General features: G+C 37.9%; 1 protein-coding gene across 3 annotated transcripts; it reads left to right on the forward strand.

The window, feature by feature from the left end:
• The first annotated feature begins 54 nt into the window (after positions 1–54).
• On the forward strand, positions 55–18,447 carry LOC149006840 (DDT domain-containing protein DDR4-like). Of its 3 annotated transcripts, XR_016175006.1 has the most exons (14): positions 55–787; positions 899–1,009; positions 3,109–3,195; positions 3,322–3,359; positions 3,440–3,521; positions 7,328–7,434; positions 8,777–8,933; positions 14,769–14,861; positions 15,085–15,211; positions 15,359–15,401; positions 15,598–15,789; positions 15,879–16,979; positions 17,070–17,167; positions 17,369–18,446. XR_016175006.1 is itself a non-coding variant. In XM_089165096.1 (12 exons), exons 1-12 carry the CDS (start codon positions 446–448, stop codon positions 16,606–16,608), a joined length of 2,109 nt encoding a protein of 702 aa, XP_089021222.1. In that variant the 5' UTR covers positions 55–445; the 3' UTR covers positions 16,609–17,297. The 3 variants fall into 3 exon arrangements, 1 of the variants encoding a protein (XP_089021222.1); XR_016175005.1 differs by having other exon boundaries at positions 15,879–17,167; positions 17,369–18,447; XM_089165096.1 differs by lacking the exon at positions 17,369–18,446 and having other exon boundaries at positions 15,879–17,297.
• Positions 18,448–18,773: the final 326 nt, after the last annotated feature.

Raw genomic sequence — 18,773 nt, forward strand, 5'->3', positions numbered from 1 at the left:
GACCAAATTCCAGACGTTGTCCTTCTACTTCCGTCTTTCACCATCTGTTCCTTCTCTTCCCTTCCCTTTTTCTTTTTCCCCCCCACTACTCTTCCTCTTCAACACTTGCAATCTTGCTCTTCTCTCATCTCTTTCTTTTGCTTTCTTCGTTCACCCTTTTTCAACACCTTTCGAAAAATTTGATTTTTTCTTCATTCATGTATTCAAAGTGATGATGGTGATGGGTTGCAGCCGTGGTTCGCCATGTTGTTCTACTCGTCTCAAAATCTCACCTTTTTGGTTCTCTTCTCTACTCTGCAAACTATTGGCTTTCTTCTCTTCATCCACAGCTCGATTTTGTTCTTCTCTCTGAGTATCGAATGCAAGCCTCCGATCTATCACTTAATTCCTCCTTGAACGCAGAAAGATCCTTTGCTGCCCCTTCGTTTGTTGGGTTTTCTTTCTGATGATGATGATGTCTGAAGAAGCCACTACAGCGATCCATAACGAGGAAGCTCTTCCAGAAGAAGAGAAGCCGCCGGACAACCACAATCATGAACACTCCACTAGGAAAGAGAGGCCCTCTCGAGCATGTACGGCTCGCTCTGCTCGGCTCTACCAAACCGCGCCTTCCATCGAGCGCAATCAGGTTACTTCCAAGAAAGAGAAGCAAGAACAACAACAGCAGCAGCTACTGCAATGTAGTAAGATAATTACGCCTCTAGTTAATGAGCCTCCGTCTTCGCAACTGCCTCGCTGGAGTCTCCGCTCGAGATGGGAGTTGTCTTCTCTTTTGAACTTCTTACATGTAAGCAGGAAAAATTGTAGCCATTCAAAGCTACTACTGTTTAGTTCTGTTTTTTCAGTGGGTTGAGGATCAAGTTCCAATTTTTTTTTTCCGCCCAAAACTTTGTTGTAGGTTTTTAGACCCCTTTTGAAAATCACAGTTGAGTTCTCGGCGGAGGAGGTTGAGACGGCTTTGATTACACCAAATAGCACTTTGGATGATATACATATACCCTTGCTAAAGGTTGGTGTTTTATGGTAATGAAATGCTTGGATTTAAATGGTTGTTTCATATGTTGTATTATGCTTATGATTGTTATTGGTCTCTTTTATCTCTCACAAGCTTGGATTTCTATATTCAGTAGCATTGTCTAATTTTTCATGTCGGCATTAATCAGTGTAAACTTTAAATGGTCAATTACTGGGTTTTCTAGCTTTAGATTATGGACTACTAAACAAATTTGAAGCAAATCTGCTGGATATTCAATTGGTGTGAGATTTTGATATGACAGTTGTACTGTAAAGCACATAGGCTTATTCAGGCTTATTCAGGGAGTTCTGTGACATGCATTGAGTCAACAAATTATTGCAACATGGTTCACCATCAGCTTTCTGCCTTAGAGCCTTCATATAGTTGAAGATGCTCTATGTCTCTAAATATTCATGTCTTATTATATATATTGTTCATCAGATAGTTGACTTTTTTATTGTCTTGGAAAAAGCCTCTCCTGCAAAGCAAAGCAGAGGTAAAAACTACATGCATTTTCCCTCTCAGAACCAATACTAGTGGAAGCTCCATGCTGTGTGATGCTCTTTTTAGCTGTCTCTTAAAAGTTAAGTGATACCTATTTCCAAGTTATTTAGAGGAAATTGCTGCAAATTGTTCTGGATTGCTGATTGGACTTTAGGGGTAGATTAGTAGATAGCAAAATGCATTTGAAGCTTACTTCATAAATGGTCCTGGTCCAAGTTCTAAATTTGCTGTTTTATGAGGAACGTTGCCCATTTTGCTCATCTGGATGCAAAGGGAAAATGTTATACGATCATGTTATTGGTGAAATGTGTATCTGACCGTCTTGCGTATGGATTCCCAGAAGGGTTGGTTTGTATTTCTCTAGGTTATGGGGCTTTTGCACATGGATTCAGAAGCCAGCTTTCGAGAAGCAAGGAGGCGGATCCAACTGAAAATGATGGTCCACCTCTAGGAGCAAACCAGAAGCCCCCCCCCCCTTTTTTGTTCTTGGGGGTGGGGTGGGGTGGACTTTTGGATTTCTAGCTCTGCGTATATATATTTTCCATTTTTTTTTACAATTATTACAGTTGATAATTTTTTAAATGTAATGTAATTTTTTATATGGCTGTCTCATGGATCATGATTTTGGAGTTTGATGGGTTGCTTGCCTGGTATAAAGATAACAGTGATTTGAGAATTATGACAGGCATATGATTAGAGTGATAAACAGTGTAATAGCTAGTTTCACATGTTTTTTGTTTAGAATGGTATTATGTTAATTTATTTCTTTCTGTGGGAGAGTGGGAATGATTTGATTAATTTACTAGATCAATAGAACGACTTTTGGTCATTTCAGATAGTAGAAGTTGAGAAGCTTCCAATAGTTATTTGCTGGTAGCACATGAATCCTGGTTAACTTGACACTTAATGGCATAATTGTCATGGCACCTTGGCAAGCAAGATGTCTGACATTGGGAAAGAATCTAGGTGATGCCAGCCAAGGCGACAAGACACCTGGATGCGTAGGCGCCGCCCTGAGAACTATGCTAGATGAACTTGAAGAGTAACTGTGTTGACATGACATGGATACAAGTTGGACAACAGCTTCCAGTAGTCAAATACTTGACTTGTTAATGTCCCCCTTGTCAAGTTAACTGGTTTTCTCCTTTGATTTCACATTTTAGTGGAGTCATCATACCTTAGCTACTTTTGCCCTTCTCATTAAATTGGATTTTTCCAACTGAGATCAGGGTTTAAAACAGTCTTATGGATGGAAAGTTATTGTGCTAGTACGTTAGGCTGTAAGATTTCCATTTTTTATCATTTTTTATCATCATTTTTTTTATTAGTATTCTGCTTTCCATCGTGGTACAACATCTGTGGTTGAGGGTTAATAATTTACTGCTGGATTACTGATGATACGTGATTCATTTAGTGTCGAGATTTTTATGTTTGAAAGTTCTGGTGTCCTAATTAGTGATTTCCTATGCAAATGTTGACTTGTTCTGATTATTTTGGCCATTTCCTATGTCTATGCTTCATATGATGGATGAAAAACTGCTATTTCTAGTCGTTTGCATCAGTCACATTTTTTTTCTATTTATCTATAGGCAATCCCTCCTGTTACCAGAATGGCGCTGGGCCGTGCTACTTGGGTTACGGTGTTATGCAGAAAATTGAGGGACTGGTGGCATTGGGTGAGGGATTTCATTTCTTGACTCCATCGTTCTACAAGGCTGCAATATGAATGGAAATTATATTTGCTTTTTGCTTCTCACCTTCTTTTCATGGTATTCAGCTGACTCAAGCTTTCGTTCTCACAGGTTGCAGAAGGGGAAGTGCCGATTGTAGCATCGCATGGGTGAGTAGATTTGGATACTCCAAGTGCACCAGTAATCAACATTTATCTGAATTAATGGTGAAAATGTAAACTTGTGATAGGACGGAAGCTGAAGTTTACAAGACACTTGATCCTGAGACTCGTCTGGTAATTTTGAAAGCACTCTGCGACATCCGGGTTGAGGTACCTCCACTACTGACAATAATTACTGGCCTTGTGTTGCTTCTTATTGATATCTGGTGCTCTCCAATTTCCTCTGTTCTAACACAACAATAGGCACTGCTATTGTTTTAAAGCTTATGTTGGATGCTACCTAGTCTTTATTGCCCTGTGTGCATTATTCTACTGGTCCATGAGAGATGATATGATTGTGCTCATTTTACCTTTCCTTCATGACTAAGTTTTCATTGGATTTTAAAATTGCCTATTTTTTCATGATTCCTAATCGAAATTGATGCCCTGTGTATTTAAAACTTATATCTTGCATGTTGGTGTTTTATTCCATTAAGTACAATGTAGTGGAGGGAACAATTAGATTTTCGGAAGAATTGTTGAAGGGGCCCTTAAGCTGGAATTCTGGTAATTTTTAGTTTTTTGAAGCGCCAATGGGAGTAAAGAGTTAGCCGGATATTAGTTGAACATTTTTCTGAGTTGGGTAGGTGCTGTGAAAGTTCTCTCCCATGGATGTTATTGTTCTGTGCTGGTGGACATCACCTACAGGAATATGAAAAGAATATTCTACTGTTTTTGTATTTTCATGGGGAGAGCCAAAGGCCAGTAGGGTATTTGGTAATTGGAATCACAAAGGTATTATTTTTTCTGGTGTACTCAGCAGCAGCCGGCAGTAGATGAGGTAGATTCTGTGTGACCTGGATTAAAGGTTGGCCCTTATCCCGTGATTTGAGTTCATGGTTTTCTTTTCATTTTTTCTTTTTCTTGGATGAATAGAATATCATTAAAAACCCCAATGGGAAAAGGAAAGAGAATATACAAAAAGGGGAGGGGGAGGGGTGACACTGAGCCTTCAAGAGGGAGGCTGGAGGGAGAAGCCTAGACCCCAGGTAACGACAATGAGCCTGTTCATTGGGATCCAAAATAGGGGGGGGGGTTGTGGGATATGCTGAAGTCTAGCAGAAATGTCAAAATAGATGGCTTTCCAAATCATGTCCAATGACCTAGATTTGGAAGTCCATTTCCTAAGGTTATGCTCCCACCACAAGTGGTGGATAGTAGCATTTACCAACCCTATTGCAATTGGAGGAGCTCTCAGAATCCTAGACCACTCTCGAGCAAAACCAAAGGGGCTCTTGAGCCGGGCAAATGGAAGGGAGGGCTTTGCCCCATAGGGTACGAGAAAAGGGGCAAGAAAAGAACGTGATCAAGGTCCTCTAAACCATTGCAGCAAAGTATGCAGTTAGGGTTAGCAGGGATGTGGCAGTTGAGTTCATAGTTGTCATTGGCCATGGTGCCAAGCGAGCCCTATGGTAGCAAGGCGCTTTGTTGTCTTGGAACCTAGGGGAGTACGGCATGTATGTACTGGAGAGAAAGGATGCTAGATGTAAACTATGAGATTCATCCCTTTGAAAGGTAATTGAGGAATATAAATTTTATTTCTTTACTTGGTATGTGGTGGAAATGAATAATTACTTGTAGTTATATACTTTTAAAGTTAAAACAACAAGTAGCCTTAACCCAACTAAGGGTTGCTGCATGGGTTCTTTCCCTCCAGTCGGCACTATCCAATGTCATAGTTTATAGAAGGGCTCAGCTATGCATGTCTTTCCTCACTAGTGCATTTTAGGTCTGAATCTGTTATTCAATCTGAATCGTTGGGTACTGGAACATCCAAAGGCCTCTGTTGAATGTGACCATTACAACCCTAAATGGCTATATTGTAGTTTATCATGTATCAAAGCTATTCCGCATCGGTTCTGATGTGATCATTCCTTATCATATTTCATGGATTTACTACACGTCCGTTTAACATCCTCTGTGCAGTGATTTTATCTATATGATGCTTCTTAACGGCAACATTTCACACCACACATCACAGTGGGGCTGCTTCTTTTCCCCTTTTTCCTTATTAACTCCAGCCTATTGTCCACCTTCCTTTTTCCATTGCTTTTGGTATTTCTGCATGTAGAAAACTTGGTGACTTTATGCCTTGGACCTAGAGAAACACTTCAAGACCGAAATGGTGCCTATGTGGCACTTTGGTAACTTTGGTGCAGTTGCAACAGATTCAGGTACAGATTTAGAATTGAATCAATGGAACCATTAGTTACTGATTTACCAAGTAATGGGTCTTAGTTTGCATAGTAATGCCTCATTCTGGAGGCAGTGATCTATAGTTTGATATTTTTGAGGTTTGGATCCAAGAAATTCATGAAATATTCTGGTAACATGATGCATAGAAATGTCAGTGATTCAGTTGGAAATTTCATTAGATACTTCGTTTCACTGATATTCCAGTCGTTAAAAAGTATAGTATTGACAAATTGTCTCTACAGAGGAGAAGCCTCTTCTTCTTCTACCTTTTTCTTTTTCTTTTTTGGCCAAAATTCACTGTTGTACAAGGTTGGAACAATTACTTAGTAGAGGAGCTCATTATTGGAAGATTTACTGTTTCGCTGTATGCATTAAATCATGTATGATGATGATCTATGAAATGGTTTATAACTATATGTCTTCATTGCTAATGCATGTTTAAGTTGTGTTAACAGACTACATAGGACTAAACTATTTTATTATTATTATTATTTTATGTACACTGTTCTAGGAATAAACTTGGTTTGTAGTAGGCCATGTAACAAAACTCATACAATAGTGTATGATGTATGCTACAAAAGTAGGCTCCAAAGTCAAATTACCATTTTGGAGTTATTTTTAAAATCCAAGGTTCCATCATGTTTGGATGGCCTATAATTGGGTTTCCTATGAGTTTCAGAACCTATTTGTGCCGTTAGGCCTTGAAAATACTTCTCCAAAACTTGAAGCCGAGATTGTACAGATTTCAACCTAAATTTCAGTATGGGTTGAAATATCAGTTTAGAACCTGATCAAAACTGCTTGAAACTGTGAGAAACTGCATCCTCTGGTGGAACGGTTTGGAAAACCTTGAGCACCTTTTCTTTTCTTGCCTCCTTCTCCAGATCTATTTGGGGAAAAGCCCTTGCGTCCATTTGGCCCCGCTCGAGGCAATTATATGGGTTTTTTCGATATTGGTCTTGGATTTTGAGAAACTTTTCAGGTTCTTCCATTGCGATCGGATTGGTAAGCTAGTGTATTGTGCCTTGATCCATCACCTTTGGTGGGAGCGCAATCTTCAGAGATGGACTTCCAAATCCCGTTCTATAGACAGAATTTGGAATGCCATCTATTTTGATGTATCTTCTAGACTGTTAGTCATGTCCCACCCCCTATTGACGATACCCCAAGGAACAGACTTATTGTTGTCTCCTAGGGTCTTAGTTCCTTTTTTCGGTCTTCTGCTTAAAGACCTTGTTCACTTGTTTCTTTTTGTTTAATATATTTATTTATTCAACCCCCCCCCCCCCCAAAAGAAAAAATAAAAAATAAATAAAAAATAAAAAACTGCTTGAAACTGAAATTTGAACCTTGGCAAGGATTAGTGGATTTCCCATGCTGATGAATTAGGTAAGTTTTGTCACATATGTAAGGGATTGGCTTATGTTCTAGGGTTGCATTTTGCATAATTGCATTGAGCTGTCTCACATGTTGTATCAGTAGCTGTATCCTAATAGAATAAAGTTTTTGGTTACCCATTAAGAAAACTGAACTTCAGTACTTCTTTTTCATTCAGTCAAGATGCTGCTGGAATTTGTCATAAAATTATCATTCAGTTCTTTAATACAATTGGTGTCTTAGTTATAAACATTATCTATTCCTGAGATATCATCCTTTTTTAATTATGTTTATCCAATTAATTTCATTAGTTTTGAGTGGTTTTGGTGTTCTTCTTTTTGCAGCAAGAAGACATTCGGACCTACATTGATGATTCTATTAAACATGGGGTTCAACTTTCAGCTTTTCGTAAAGAACGTATTGGAGGGGATTCACATGGAGTTTCATACTGGTAAGATGGCAATCTTGCAACCTTGATGGTGGGAGATAGTTGGATGAGCCCTAGTTTCAGGCTAAATACTTCTCATACAGGATCCTAGTTCATCCAAATCAGAAGAATGCACAAATGTCAACCTTCTCAGATGAAGGTTTAACTCTAGTAGTCACTCACAAATAAATAGAACAGATTATATTCGGGGATTAAGTCTAACAAAAGAATAACCAAATCTGAAAACAGAAATTTATGTAACAAGACAATTCGAATTGTCGATGTTAAAGATACAGATCAGCCTAAAAAGTTGGTTGTGTTCCCTTCTATGCAAACCCCAAAATCTGATGCAGAACTAATGGATGGATCAAAGTAATTAAAGGAACTTAAGGGCGCCCCCCCCCCCCAAAAAATATATATATATATATATATATATATATATATATATATATATATATATATATATATTTAATAGCAGAAAATGAGAGAATCAGATCCTTTCCAAATTTTGGTCCAAGTTAGACATTGAGTACCTTAATGTTTGTCCTGTTCTGCAGGATAGATCTTTATCGGATAAGAGATCTATCCAGAGTTCACATAAACTAGGGTAGCTGCAGGTTACAAGTCAGGCTTCTTTGACATAGAGTAAATCAGCCAGAGTACTAGAACAAACCATAGGTGATGGTTAACTCAAATAAGAGTCATCATAGGCAGCAATTTCATCTGACAAAAGCATCAAATGACTAACTTTCTTGGAGGAGAGAAAACAGATTGAGAAACGAAAGAAATAATAACTGTGGCTTCCACTAACAGGATCAGAATATTACTGTCCTAGATTTCTCACCATAACTGAAGTAAAACTTTGACTTCATTCATCATAAGTCGTATGGAGCCTTGGCTCACTAGAGGCCATTTATAAAAACTAAATCATATTTCTAATCTGAGGAGGAAATCAATTCTCATTGCTACGAATTAAATAAGAAGCATAATACTAAAAGGAGACCTTGTCACGCAAGGTGAGGGAATTCAAAGCCTGGTAAACAACTTAAAATCAAAAGAACTAAGCCTAGTCCCACATGCCTATCTTCTTCCCTCTTTTGCAGGCCCATTAAAAAGAAGGCAATGAAAAACTTAAGGATCAGAGGCACAAGGCACACATAATCCATTTATGTTATAATCTGCATCACCTGATAAGATCATGCAGTTGAGCTTTCCTAAATCATTCCATAGAATTAATAGTTACATTGTTGGTTTTGTATGCAGTTTTTCGCTAGGTCTTTTACTTGGGTGCAACTGTACTAAGGTCTTACATATTCTTTCTTATCATGAATTATAATATTTCTACTCTGACCTCTCACCTTTATAGGTATGAAAATGATCCTATACTTGGTCATCGACTGTACCGGGAGATCAGAAAAGTTGAAGTAAAAAAATTGAAGGCAAAAGGTTCCCCCACCATCCCCCTTATATCTTGTCAATGGGAAGCAGTTGCAACAAACTTGGATGAATTCCTAGATGTTTCTGTAAGTTATTGTTTATACTGCAGTTTTAATATTTTTGTAGTATAGGTTCCAATTAATAAATTTTCACTGACTGCAGCCAATGGCTATGTTTTCCCTTGTAATTTACCCCCCCCCCCCCCCAAAAAAAAAAAAAAAAAAAAAAAACACACATTAGTGATTCCTCCTAACTTCCTTCAGTGCTGAAAGATGGCTAGATACTGGACCCTTCTTTTGTTGGAGTGGTATTGTTCTGAGAAATCATAGATTTTCTGGTTTCAACTGGTATAAGTTCCAGTGCAAAAACTCATACAAAGTCGGAGAGACTTGTCAATTTTCCCTCTTCTTTCTTTTTGTGTTATCATCACCACTCCTGTTGAGGGATCGGAATCTCATTAGCTAACAAAACAAAACCTCTAACAACATTGATGCAGGGGGAACCCTATAAACTTGGGGACCTATAAGGGTTGGTTATTAGTCTTCAGATTAGGCAATTATTCATGGTAGGTGAGAAATAAAGAAGGAAGTGCAGCAGTCCTAATCTGATTAAACATGTAAATTAGACAATCAAAGCAAAGCGAAGAACAACTGCAGCCCTAACTAATAAGAATAACTAAAAAAGAATCGAATAGGGAAAGATGGGGATGGGATCATGGCATTGTAACCCTAATTCAAGTGCAGGTTATCAAGAATCCAATTAAAGTAGTTGCTGTCCGAGTCAAGATCCTATTTCTAACATAAAATGCAGCAAAAGTTTAAAGGACCCTAGAATTAATGCAAGTAACCTACTGCAGAAATAGGGAAACTGGGATAGGGAATAACTAATTAGAGGGGGGGGGGACTGCTGGTTCTTGATGGGGCTGCAAGAATAATGTTAGGAAAATAAGAATAATGAAATAGGGGTAGGGTGTATGCAGTGAGAACAAGGAACACCAAAAACTTAAAGGTAACACGATTAAGGCAAAGGCAACTAATGCGTCCAGCAATTTCAAACAGAAAAATATAGTAAGAAAATTGTTGGAAACAAAAACAAAAGAGGGAATCGTAGTGGGGTCAAGGACAGCAGAAGCTGAAACGAAAAGAAGAAAGTAGAAAGAAAGAGGGAATAGAAAGAGAAGTATCGGCGAAAAGAGGTACTGCCATAGGGAAGAAGAAAAGAAGAAGAAATAAAAAAAAGAAAGGCAAGAAGAACTTGCCGGACAGAAAAGGGAAAGGGCAGGGCTGCTCATGCACCAAGGAAAGTGAAGAGAAAGAGAGAGCCAACAAGAGGACTCACCATAGGTGAAGAGAGGATTTTCCTGCTGAGAGAGAAAAGAAAGAAAGGTTCTCGTGCAAAAAGCTACTATTTTTTTAATTCATTCCATCCTTGATCAATTAACCAATACAAGGCTTTAAATAGAAAGGAAATTTTTAATCCTTAGATCTAATATTTAGGGGTAAAATTGAAAATTCCAAAGTATTGTTAAATAACGAAAAATAACCCATGGATCGACCCAAACTCAAGTACATTAAAATTTCTCAAAATTGAACTAATAACAAATCATATCCAACCCACAAGGACTCGAAAATATCAAATTAAATCTAAGAATTTCATAAAATTGCTTATGGGGATGCTCCTCGCTGAACCATGGACTCTGGCAATCTAGTAGCTTCTCGACTCGTTGTCGACCCACATAGATGCCGTCATGGGTTAATCTCTATGCCGGCGTCACTGGTAGATGCTGAACTATTGCCTAAGATTGATGTCCTCATCAAACATATAAGCCGTATTGTTATTTGTTGATAAGCACTCGATTTATTTCTTGTGGAGTTGCTTTTGCACACGAAAAGCTGTATGTCTTCATCATTCTCCTCAAGTTCTATACTTCTATAGAATGGAAAAATCTTGAAAAACAAGATCAATAACCACCCTCAGCTTATGAAATCATTGATCAATCAACGTTTCATTGGTATGAATAAGTGACAAGGATATCAAAAGATCAACTAGTTTATATTCCTCAATGGGTTGCTCTTTTGCAATTATTGGAGTCACTACATTCTCCATCATTTGTGGATTCGTATTATTCCGCCATTGTTCAATTACCAAGATTGGCTTGTTAAAGGACCATGTCATAAAAAATTAGATGTGAAGTGATTAGCCCTTAGACTCCTTAAACTGTCATTGAGAATTTTCAAGGTTCAGATAAAACCATTCACTAGTTTCTTGCATGATTTGAAGTTGAGTTTTTACACGGTACCCACTATTATTGGGGTGAAGCTAGTGACCACCCACTATGATGCTCAAAATTACATGGCACCCACTGTTAAAACTACAAGTTACCCGCAGTTAAGATTTTCTATTAAGTGATGGTAAAATGACTTAAATACCCTTACCCCCTTTAACTCATTTAAATTCAAATTACTCAAATGCCCTTTGGGCAGTAAAATGGCATTATTGTCCTCAATTTGACTCACTAAATGACCTAAATGCCCTTACACCATTTAACTCATTTAGTGGGTGAAGGGAGAATCCATCTTCTTCCTATCCCTTCCCTTCTTAAAGACACTTGCCACCACAGTCTCTTTATTGGAAATCATCTTTAGGTTGGAAATTATTCAAGTGTATTGTCTTCGACATCTCTTATGAAAATTGAAAATTACTTATCAAACCTGTCTCGAGACTTCTTCCTGTGATCACCATTGCAAAATCACTACACTGAGGGAGATGATTTCCAAAATCACTTGGAATCCCTGGATTTTGTGTTTTCTAGAGTTGCTGATAGTTCTTGGGTTCTCAGTCTCAACCTATAACTGCCAAATATTTACCTTGATTTATTGTTGTTCGTCAAAACAGAGATTTTTGTCGTAAATGCAACTGAACCTGTTTCAGCCCTCCCAAAGTCAAGACCAAAATGCTCGAGTTCAACACAATAAAAAAAAATGTGGAGGTTTTCTTATTGATTTTACTCATCGGAACTGGTTAGGTTTCTTCATGCACGTAATGGGTCGAATAAGAAGAAGCACAATCTGGAAATTAGTGGAGGTAAGGAAGAGGTGCTGCGTCGTCAAAGGTTGTTCTTTTGGCCTACTCTAACAAAATTGTCCTCCAGGTTCTGTGTTTCTTAAATTACTTGGTTGTTGATCAAATTAAAATTTATGGTGGCTTCTTTCTCCTGAATTCGCAAGATGCTTATTCCATTGATTTTCGTAGAATGTCAGAGAGGTTTTCACACTCGCAGCACTCTAGTGTGTTACGAACCCTAATCGGTCGAGGTGGTTTTTCTCCATTGGTTCTGGTTAGGGCGGAAGGCGATACCTGAAGCTAACACCCTTGTGTCCTTGAAAAGCCATGGTGAGGTCAAAAGAAGGCTTAGGGAGAGGATTACTTCACACTTCGGAAACTGGTCCCTTGTACAGAGAAGGTTATCTTCCAAAGACAATACACTTTGAATATTTTCCAACTTAAAGATGATTTTCGGTGAGGAGCCTGCGGTGGCAAGTGTCTTCCAGCAGGCAAGGGGTAGGAAGAAGATGGGTGAAGGGATTCTCTCTTCATCCATTGAATGAGTTAAATGATTGGGGGGGGGGGTAAGGGCGTTTAGGTCCTTTAGTGAATCAAATTGGGGCAATAATGTCATTTATTGCCCAAAGGGCATTTGGGTAATTTGCATTTCAAAATTTGAATGAATTGAATGGAACTAAGGACATTTAGATCATTTTACCCATCACTCAACAGAAATTCTTAAACTGTGGGTAACTTGTAATTTTGATAGTGGGTGCCTTGTAATTTAGAGCATAATAGTGGGTGCAAGGGCGGAGCCAGGATTGAATATTGGGGGGGGGCGAATATACTTGGGCCAATGCGGGGCTCACCGTGGGTCCCATCTCATAAAATTGTATTATATTTTGACATGTGGGGCCTACATTAAAATTTTAGGTAAATTAAGCTGAAATTCTAAGCGAGATTTGAATTTCCATTAATAGGAATGAAATTTTAGAAAAAAGTTTTAAGGATTAAAAAAAAAAATCAATGATTATGATTAGATCTGATAAAATCTATGGCTGAATTCTAACAATATTCAAATTGCCATTAGTGGAATCAAATTTTAGGAGAAATAAAGAACAACTAAATAAAAAAAATAAAATTATACTTTATTAAATGAATATTATAAAAATCGTGGTGAATGTGGGAGAGAGAGGATAATTTGAGAAAGAGAGTGAATACTGATAACTGTGGAGAAGATTTCGAAAAATTCCAATGTCTGCTAACTACTCCAATAATTTGTGAGATGTGTGAAAAAAAAGAGAGAAGAAATAAGAATAAAAGAGGAGATTCATGAGAGAATAAACAGGAATAAAAATATGAGAGAGAATATAGGGAGAAATTCATGGATCGTGAGTTAGTTTTTAATTAGAATTTAACCCTTTATTTCTTAAAACTAGGGTTTAATGATAACCAATGATTATGATTAAGAATGACATTTGTACCCATCATCTATATCTTAGATTTTTAATTTTAATTTTTGGAGGGGGCCAAATAGTGGTATTTCACACGTAATGTGAGAAAAATTAGGAAAATATGTAGGCATTTTTAAAATTTCAAAAATCCGGGGGGGGGGCCATGGCCCCCTCTGGTCCCTACGTGGCTCCGCCACTGAGTGGGTGGTCACTAGTTTCACCCCAATAATAGTGGGTGCCATGTAAAAAACTCTTTGAAGTTAGTTTTTAAGTTTTAAGGATGCTCACTTGGGGTAATGTCCCACTAAGAGTAATGTTTCCTACTTTAGGAGTGTGTTGTTTCCTAAAGTAGTTCAAGTCTTACTAGGGTTAGTGTTTAGAGTTCCAGGTTTGGCTTTGATACCAAGATGACGTGCAAGACCTCATGGAACAGTTTCAGAACTGATATCCAAGAAGTTACTGGAAGGAAGAATCAGAAAATTTAAAAGGGGGGGGGGGTTGTTGGAGAGGAAGGAGATAGAGGAGATAGAGGAGTAAATTGAGAATGTTGAAGAGAGGGTAGAGACAAGAAAGAGAACATGAGAAGCAATGACCTCAGTAACAAAGTCTAATTCAATCAAGTCATGGATACTTGTGCGCATGTATGTTGTACTTCTTGCTTTATTACTCCTTTAATCTTTTCTATTCCAGGAACACAAATTCTATGCTTGTTAAGATGGTATTCGTTAGTTGAAGATGGTATTCATTAGTTGATAGTGATACTGATGACTGATGTATGAAGTTGCTCCAAATCTTGAGGGTGCTCATAAACCTTGGTGTAAAGGTTTGGGTTGTCTTCCTTTTTTTTTTTTTTTTTTTTGAGTCTTTCTTGGGGGGTTGGGGGTTTGTTGTGTTGGATGTTATAGTTATTTTATACTTTGTTGGTTCTTTGTGCCAGTATGTTTACAAGTATCATGATTTTTAAAATATGTTCCAGCTGATCAGTAACTGCCAAAGGAAAGAAGGCCATATAGTTTCTCACTGGAATTTAATAAAACAAAGATTTGAAAAACAATTGTCATGGATTTTTATGGGTCTTGTTCTTTGCACTGACAGGTTAATTGAAATATCATCTGTATCTAATGATTCTAATCTTTGTTGGATCACATTGCAGTGCTGGTTGTTTCCAGTACTACTGGAAGCATGGTCTTCTGAGAGTATTGACATGAGTCACATGACTACTTTTTTCAGAGTGAAATATAATTGGATCTTATCTATCCTTTTTTTTGGTGTCGCGTGGTTGCCTTTCTGTTGTTGCCGTAGATTTTAACACCCTTCAGCTGCCTTGAATTGCCTAAAAGCTTTGCCAACTATGGTGATATGCATATTACTGCTTCCTATCTTTTTACTTTCTTTTATTAATCATTGTCCGCTTCTTTACAGGAGAAACTTTTCTCAAGCAAAAATAGAACAGAAGCTGCAGTTGGAAAGAAATTAAAGGTGGACATGCTTCCAGAGATAGAGAAGATCCACAAGGTATTCAGCATTTCTTTTTGAAATGATGTCTACTCAACTGAATTTAATTCTGACAAGTCATTTTTTTAACTCTCATTCATGGTTGTCTTGTTTTGTATTTTCTTTTAAAACGGTAATTACTCTTTGACCTTTTCTTGATTCTTGTGGACGAAGGTTTTCCCTCTAGTGATTATATATGGTTTATTACCTTCCCTAATTCCATTCTGTTCATTTTTTGCTACAGAGGAAAGAGAGGCTGCTAAAAAAGCAACATCGGCAAGCTCTCCTTCTTGACAACAGCTTTTTGACTGCAGATGGTGGTGTTGCAGGGCGTTCTCTTCGTGACAGAAAGCCTGTTACTTATACATTTGGTAAGAGCAAAGCATAATCTATCTCAAGAAAAGCACAGGAAGTAAATGAGTGGATGTCTGTTTGGTTATTTAATAATTTAGTGGTTAAATTGACAGTATGAGTGTGTTTTTTTGGCTAATTGATTGTTAATTTGAACACTTGTGTAGATGATTTTGATCGGTCAATCAATGAGGCCATTAAAATAACCAAGTAAGGATATCTGCACTCAAAGCCTCATACATCGGCCTTTTTCCCTTTGTTTTCTACTTCTACTTGATTAACTGTGGTCAATCTTCTCCTAAGCGGAAAAAAAAAAGTGGTCTCTTTTTTTAGTTTTACTTTTATTTTTTATATTACTATGTTGTTCTGATGACATGACATTTATGTTATTCTGCTGTGACATTAGGCGGAAACAGCCCTCCCCTGAACATGTCATCAAAAGTGAAGTTGGGACTAAATCTGAGCCTTCTACTAATGGCAAATGGCATGGTCCATCACATGCCCTGCAGCATGAGTCCTATGATGCTGTGTCACCAAAGTCAACTGATTATGAAGAAACTGATGCTGAGAATCACAAGTCTGGACCACTGGATCGCAGGTATTTTGACTGTTCCCATCTCCATCTTGACAGGCCTTGGTTGTGATAAATGATTATCTATCTAACTATTGAATCCGTATGAGTTGCAGTGATCGGCGAAGGCAGAGGCCCCGGAGGTACTCAGAGAAAGAGTTTGTTGAAGCTGTATCAGATAATGAAGCAGACTTTGACAGTGATGATGACATAGTTGGGGAAGCAGTGTATGATGAGGAGTATCTGAGAAGCCGAAAACAGAAAAAGAGGGTATCCAGCAGCTCAGAGGGAGATGAGGAATACCATTGGGATGAGAATTTCGAAGATGAGGAAGAGGAGGAAGATGATCCTTCGAGCGCTAGTGAGGATTCTGATGAGCGTCCTAGTTCTAAGAAATTCCCAAGTCAAAGCAGTAGAGGAGCCAAATTAAAGTCAGTGGATGAGCTTCAGTCAGGTTTAAGACGAAGCAAGAGGGCAACCCGAAACCGAATTAATTATCAACAGTATGAGGTTTCTGAATCAGAACCAGATTCTATGAAAGATGAGAAGCCAGGTGCTTCAGATAGGCAATCAGATGCAAGCAATGATGTGGACTACTCCATAGGAAGTCAGGACTTTCGGGGTAATGAGGACGATGAGGAAACAAAAGATAATCAACCAGTCCAAGAGTACTGTGAGATGGTAGAAAAGGAGAAAGGGCAACCACCTGAGAAAAACAATAGCACAGGTGAGGAGGAATCTAATGGTGTGCGAAAAAGGCCGCGATTTCTGGACCTCAATGAGATTGCTGCTTTTGATGATGGCCCAGACACACCAATGAAAGATGAAAATACAGACAATTTCTAGACATCCTCCCCAAAGAATCCACCATATTTTACTGGCTGCTGTGAGAAAGTTTTGGGGTTCTTGCTCCTTTCTGGGTCAAGCTGGGTGTTTGGTGCTTGGTGCGCTATTCTTGAATTTTGCTATTATTTCAGGAAAGGGTAAGATATACCAATTGAGTTTTTCCATGGCATAAGGTGAGCAGCCATTCTAATGTAATTTATTCAGCAATTTCCAGCAGGGAGCACAAATTGATGCAGATAATTGTGTAGATAGGTAGTCATCATAATACATATTCCTGTGAAGCAATTTATGCTGCAGGATGGGAATTCGTAGGGGTCCCTTACTGGTCTGCTCATTTCCAGTCAATGTACAATATCAAAGAAGCTGATATGGTAACAAAAGAAATTTGTTGGCTTTGAATTTTGTTTGAACCCTGAAGATTCATTTTCACAAAGTGAGCCACCTTAATTTCTTCCTTGCAGGAGGATGTTTCTATTAGTTTGCGTAAGTTATTGGGTTTCATGGTTTGCTGGCTAAAAACTTGTTCTTTTGTATGATTGGTGCTATTCTTTCTAGTGAGGTACTTAATATTTCGTGTTGCTAGCTTGATGGTTTTGTTATCATCTAGCCTTCTGAGAAATGCTTATTATAACCATTAACCAACCTCCCTGTAAACCCATAGGGGAAAACATGGGAAAATGGATCTTTTATAGTTCCTAATTAAAAATAATAAGTTCTTGCAAATTTAAATTATAATTTTGCTATTTGGTACTGTAACCAGATGAAGATCTTCAAATCCTCTGAAACTAAAGAAGCTTTAGGCTGAATTGAATTGGCGTCAGTTGATTTTGATCTTACTGCATTTCCCATAGAAGACTCGCAGGTAATTGTATCCAATACACCATGTCAATTTCAATCCTGGAGAAAACCATTTGATATTTTGTCATCAGATCTGAATTCCTATCTTACAGATTGTATTTTGATATAGAAATCCACAATGGTTGTTTTTTTCTTTCTTTTTGGGGTAACGACTCTACAACAAACTTGTATGTGAAATCAACTGTGCAACGACTCTAGATCTTCTATAGACTTCTCTTCTGATGCCTATTCTTTTCATTGAGCAGCTTGATCACAGCACTAACAATGGCTTCTACAGAGGAGTGTTGGTTTAGTTTAATGCATGAACTCATAGCTCTTATTCTTGATCGACTGACCCAAAATGTGTTCGACCTTTTTCACTTTGCTTCTGTTTGCTCCTCATGGCCATCAATTGCATCGCATTATTGTCTTACCCATCAACTTCCACCTCTAGTGCTGCTTCCTATGCCACAGCATCAATGGAACTCAAGAATTCTATTGCTTATCAAGACGCAGGGTTGATAGTTTTAATTACCCAGAGATCGAAGGGAAGAAGTACCGTCGAGAATCTTCTCAAGGCTGGCGAATACTGGAAGATGCATCTACAAGAATGATTCAGTTATTCAATCCAGTATTTGAAGAACTTATCAACTTCCTTCCCTTTCCACAATGTTCTCCATTAATCTTCAAGGCATCTCAACGAAAAGAAGAAAACTCAGCAAGGAAAATTCTAATTATATCCACAAGGCGGTTCTATCTTCAGACCCTCTCTCATAAGACATCAAACTATGTTGTGGTGGCCATTGTCAGTGATTAGAAGAAGTCCTGGAAATTGGCTTACTTCAAGGCAAGAGAAGCTGGTGCTAAAAAGTGGAATGCCATGGCAACACAATTGGATTCTTTTGAAGACATTATTTAGGATTATTCTATGTTAAGATTAGAGCAATTAATCACACACAATCGAATAGAAAACAAGGAAGAAAGAGACACGGATTTTACCCTGCTTCACCTCAATGCGAAGCTGCGTCCAACATTAAATTTTTCACTATATTCAATGTTCTGTTACAATATATATATATATATATATATATATATATATATATATATATATATATATATTTATTTATTTATTATTTATTATTTATTTATGGGTCCAAGCCCAAACTGCAAAGAAATTCTGAGGCCCATAGAAACATGGACCCTCTACAAGCTATGGGAGCGAGACCCCATGTCCGTTGGCAACACAATATGAAGCATGAGCCATAAAAAGATTGATATTGAGAGGAACGATCATGAACCCTGATTTGATGTCTGTAATGTGGATTCCA

This window comes from Hakea prostrata, chromosome 8, assembly GCF_041222555.1.
Source record: "Hakea prostrata isolate BN-2017 chromosome 8, UWA_Hpros_2, whole genome shotgun sequence".
NCBI lineage: Eukaryota > Viridiplantae > Streptophyta > Magnoliopsida > Proteales > Proteaceae > Hakea > Hakea prostrata.

Excerpts from the sequence above, each read along its gene's own strand:
- LOC149006840 (XM_089165096.1), top strand. The coding sequence starts at position 446 with ATGATGATGATGTCTGAAGAAGCCACTACAGCGATCCATAACGAGGAA. Across the intron at positions 3,522-7,327 it reads TCTGCGACATCCGGGTTGAG|CAAGAAGACATTCGGACCTA; the intron begins GTACCTCCACTA and ends TTCTTTTTGCAG. Across the intron at positions 15,790-15,878 it reads TCTGGACCACTGGATCGCAG|TGATCGGCGAAGGCAGAGGC; the intron begins GTATTTTGACTG and ends TATGAGTTGCAG.